Here is a 4,675-nt window from a genome sequence, read left to right as displayed (position 1 = left end):
TTTTTTTTTTTTTTTTTTTCAACTCTAACCATTTCTATTCCAATTTTCAGATTTCCAATTCCAATTAATCTCAACCATCCATCTTTAAATTGAAACCTAAGATCAAATCCTAACCCTTCATCCGAATCAATCCAAAGGTCCATATTCGATCTCATCTCTTTCCTATTTTATTTTAATCAAAATACCCTCAAACCCTAAAAGGATGTTTTTGAATCTCTTCTTCTTTCTCCCTGACTCTAGCGCTTCTCCTCCATACGCTTTCTGCCTCCATTTTTTCGCCGGCGAGGCTGGCCACCATGCTGTCCGATGGCAGCCCCCTCTCGCTCCTCCCCTAGTTTTCCTCTTCCCTTTTCCCCTCTTCTCTCCTCTTTCCCAGCAGCAGCGCAGCAGCTCCAAGCAGAGAGCCACCGCGAGAACAGCAGTCCAGCGAGGAGCAGCAGTAACCAGCGACCGGCGAGCCACCAGGCCGCAGTTGCCGGCGAAACAGCAGCTACAGCAGTGCATGGCGAGGCGCACGACAGCAGCAACGAACCAACCTCCAGCAGCTCCGGCAACAACAACACCAAGCAGCTGCCAGCAACACCAGACATCAACACCAGCGACCAGCAACTCCGAGAACAGCACCTCCCTCCGCCTCTTTCTTTTTCGGCCAAGAACCAAAGTAAATATTGAGTATGATAAGGAAGGATCTTACGGATCTGTCCCAGGTACGTTTTCCCTTTTTAAGCTTAAATTTTTTATGCATGTCAGTATGAAGATGCAATCTATAGGTCGTTTGGCTCACTGTTCTTTAAGATTTCGAATTTAATTGTATGCCGGTTGTTTGTTCTTAAATTAGTATCCTTCCGCTCAATCGCGGTATATACATTGTTCTTTCTCTTTCTCTTTAATAATGTGGTCACCATTTGCTAGTGAAAGAACTGTGAAGTAAGACTAATTGTATGCATTAAAATCAATGGTTTCTTATTTGATTATGAGCTGGATTTCTTGACTCGTTTTGGGTGATGATATTGTGATATTTGATTATCCTTAATTATCTCTAAACTGATTATGATTCCTCTTAAACCAATTTGTGTATTTCTTTTATTAATCGGACTGTGATTTAGGCTTCTTCAATTAATTGTGGCTATTGGATTTGACTATACATAGGTGGTGATATGAGTGATTGCTTCGCCTTCCATCTATTTTCTTGTTTTAACAATATTCAGACTCTCAATTTATTTTGGTGACATAATTATTTATTTGATTGTGGACATCTTTCCTCATAATTTGAAAAGTTAGTAATTCATTAATTATGGTAATTAGCATATCACTGGCATGTTTAGCATGATTAGTATCCATGTTGTTAGTGATTATTTATGGTAAAAATAGCATATCAATTATTTTCTTTTCCTATTTAACTTTAGATAGATTCGTGCATTTTTACTTTTTGAAAAGTTGAGTTATTTTCTTGTTTTGATTGGCTACTTTTTACTTATACAAGGAAATAATATTTTGTAATGGTAAGTTGAAATTGCTTAATTTTAGCTAATTCTTTGTGACTACGTTAAAGCTTTGGTAAAATATTTGTCCATATTTGGGAGGAGATCTCCATTAATTGTGTACCTAATTGGCTCTAATGACTGTTTTCCTTACTGTGGTGCCCTCCCATTTTACTATAAATTAAGGCTTCTTTTTCACTCAAGAGAGGATCTAGACACATTTTTACCACTCATGGTTTTACACTCTCATAGTCTACAGTCTCTTACACTCTAAAACTTTCGGACATTGGCTTACATTCTGAAAAAATACTAAACATATATATTGCTCTCTACTCTGAAAAAGAATTAAGTTCTTTCGGTTCTAAAAAAAAAACTTCAAAGTTCCTCTCTATTTTGTTGTTTTGCTGTGTTCGGGTCTAGTATCAGAATAAGTTTGGCCTTCATTGCTGATTAATAAATCTGCATAATTGGTTAGCTCTCTTTTCCATTAGTTTAAAATTTTCGTCTTGCATCATCTATTCTGAATATTTTCTTATGTTTGAAATAAATAAAGGAAGCATACGGGTCAGTTCTCGTTTCCTTTCTTGATATGTGTGAATATATATATGTGTTTTCATATTTGTTGTGTTGTTTGATTTAATGTGTGTCCCTTTTGCTTGTATATCTCAAAATAAATGATATTATGTGTCTTTGGCATTCTACTTGTGTTTGTATCTTTTGTTATCCTTAAGCAGGTTTGAACACAAGTTCAAGATATGGAGAGTCGCCATGAGAGAGAAGCACTAGACAAGCTAAATTTATTTAATTTGAGTTTTATATATTATTTAATCTTTCTCATTGTTTTGTAATAATTTGTAAACTTTAACTCTCTACATATGATATAATTTGGGGAATCTCATCTAAGGGGGAAGGGATCTATGTGCTACTTGTTTATTTTATCGTAACCTATTTGTGCTAGAAAGTAGGTCTATAGGATTGCTGATTGTGTGATTGTTCGCCTCTTAATAGCTCTGTTTGAATCTAGCCTAAAAAAATAAAATTAACCTTTTGTCATTTATCACCTATTTAAGCTTTGTCTGATTATGCTTAAAATTAAACATGTTGAGATAATTTGACTACTCATTGTAATATGTTTATATGATTTGCATATCCGCCTTTTATTCTTAACAATGAATAATGTTTGTTCCTTGCATTATCTGGCTCACTATCAACCCCATTATATAATAAATAAATAAGCATTAATATTTTAACAACTTGTTCGTATCAAATTGGTTTTCTTTTACCATTTGTAGATATCATCCTCGTGGTATTTAATTAAATTTGCAGCATGTTAATGGGTTAGAACTTCATGCATATAGGCTTAAATTTTGGTATTACCTACAAAGCATGTCTATTGGTTTTTCAATAGTTAGGTTATCTTTATATAGAATTCATGCTCTTGAGTAAGATTAGAATTTATGTTGTCCGGTTATAATGTTGTGTGATATAAATGCGTTTTTCCATTTAGATGACTGCTTGTAGGATTTTTAATAATCTAATAATTGTGAACAAATCAGTCGGTTTATTCTGTCAGCATGTTAACCTATCTAAAAGCCATGTCTTTAGGTTTTGATTAATATTAGCATGTCAATAAAATGTTTAGAAATGCATAAATCCAAGCCACCATAAAGTTATGCCTATAGGACTAGATAAAATTAATTTCCAGCATGTTAAAAGTTCCCTTGCAGATTTTCTTCCCGCTGCTTGATAGATTCTGTGACATTATTCTCTGCATATTCAAATTTAAAATCTACCCCCATATTAGATAAATTCCCAGACGCAGTCAAGCTCCGTTTTAAATATTAACTTGCATTATACCTATTACATTTGCTATTCTAATCAAAATCAGCTAATAAATCTATCTTTGCTATAATGATTACGCCACTCTTAAAAGTCAGTTAAGTTGCTTAAATGCTTTTTGCATGGTGATAACTTTACTTCTTCATTAAAATATTATATCGTATAATGGCTATTTATCTATTTTTATGCTCACACACTCGCATGCGACCTTTCATATTACTTGTGTTTGCCAGCGTGTTTAATAAAATCTAGAGGCCAATATGAGACCTTGCGTGCTAAATGTTTGTCCAACTTGTTTGACTTAGTGTCCAGGTGGGCCTATTAGGAGTTTATTTCAGTCTTAACCCTTCCTAATAGTAGTCCAATGCCTCTTGGATCTTAAGTGGGGACGTTAGGCACCTTTTAGAGACGAAATGCATGCGGTGGTGGGGTAGGGGTAGTTTAGGCCCTATGGAGATGATGACATCGACTCAGGCTTAAAGAGACAAACCTTGGTTTTGTCTGTCCCTACACGAAAGCTTATTGAAACGTTAAAGAAAAAAGTCGAGTGCTGATCCATAAAGTCCTACAGAATCTCCCTTTCCTTCTCCTTTTTATATGTTTATAATAATTATATTTATTTGGGGTAGTTTAATTAAAATAAAAATGATATTTGCTTATATACTTGTCTACTTTCTATCTTCTAACTACTTCTTTTAAAATTTTATCTGTGCGAATTATTTAGTCTTATGTTATCATCTAGTTTTTGCATGCTTAATTAATTAAATTAATAAATGAGTCGATCTTAATTGTTTAATATTAGTTATCACTTAGCAAGCATGTTTAATAAATAACCAAATAATGAAGTGACCTTAATTGCTACTTGTAACCCCCACATAAATTGCATGAGATACGGTCGGGACCCACATTTGTGGACCTCGAGGGATGCCTAACACCTTCCCCTCGAGGTAATTTGAACCCTTACCCTGATCTCTGGTTCGTTGACCTTAGCTAGACTTAGTTAGGTTAGATAGGTGCCCTAACGTGCCTTAATTCGTTAGGTGACGACTCTTCAATCCTCCGAATCCCAAAAGAGTTGTTAGGTCGTGCATCCGAAAGAAAAGTCCGCTTTGAGAAAAATAGGGTGCGACAATGGCCATCTAATAATAATCTTCGAATCAAAAGTAGGGTCACAACCTTTTACAATAGAAAGTCTAAAGAGAGTCTATTACAATGAAAGACATGGAACATCAAAAGTACGTTTCCTCGAAATCATGAGGACATACCACTAGCCTTGGAAGACTCAATCCAAGCTTGAACTAGAAGAACTCAACTCACTTGCTGGAACCTACACTTTTTTAAAAATGAATAAATAT

At 34.8% G+C, this 4,675-nt stretch overlaps 1 protein-coding gene across 1 annotated transcript; it reads left to right on the top strand.

Annotated features, from left to right (window-relative positions):
- Nucleotides 1-202: 202 nt before the first annotated feature.
- LOC102603138 (uncharacterized) lies at nt 203-3,892 on the top strand. The gene is made up of 2 exons (XM_006364083.2): nt 203-707; nt 2,216-3,892. Exons 1-2 carry the CDS (start codon nt 203-205, stop codon nt 2,251-2,253), a joined length of 543 nt encoding a protein of 180 aa, XP_006364145.1. The 3' UTR covers nt 2,254-3,892.
- The last annotated feature ends 783 nt before the right edge of the window (nt 3,893-4,675 follow it).

This window comes from Solanum tuberosum, unplaced genomic scaffold (genome assembly GCF_000226075.1).
Source record: "Solanum tuberosum cultivar DM 1-3 516 R44 unplaced genomic scaffold, SolTub_3.0 scf00481, whole genome shotgun sequence".
Taxonomy (NCBI): domain Eukaryota; kingdom Viridiplantae; phylum Streptophyta; class Magnoliopsida; order Solanales; family Solanaceae; genus Solanum; species Solanum tuberosum.
Note: the sequence above shows the minus strand (reverse complement) of the source record. Positions and strands in the feature narration are given on the sequence as shown.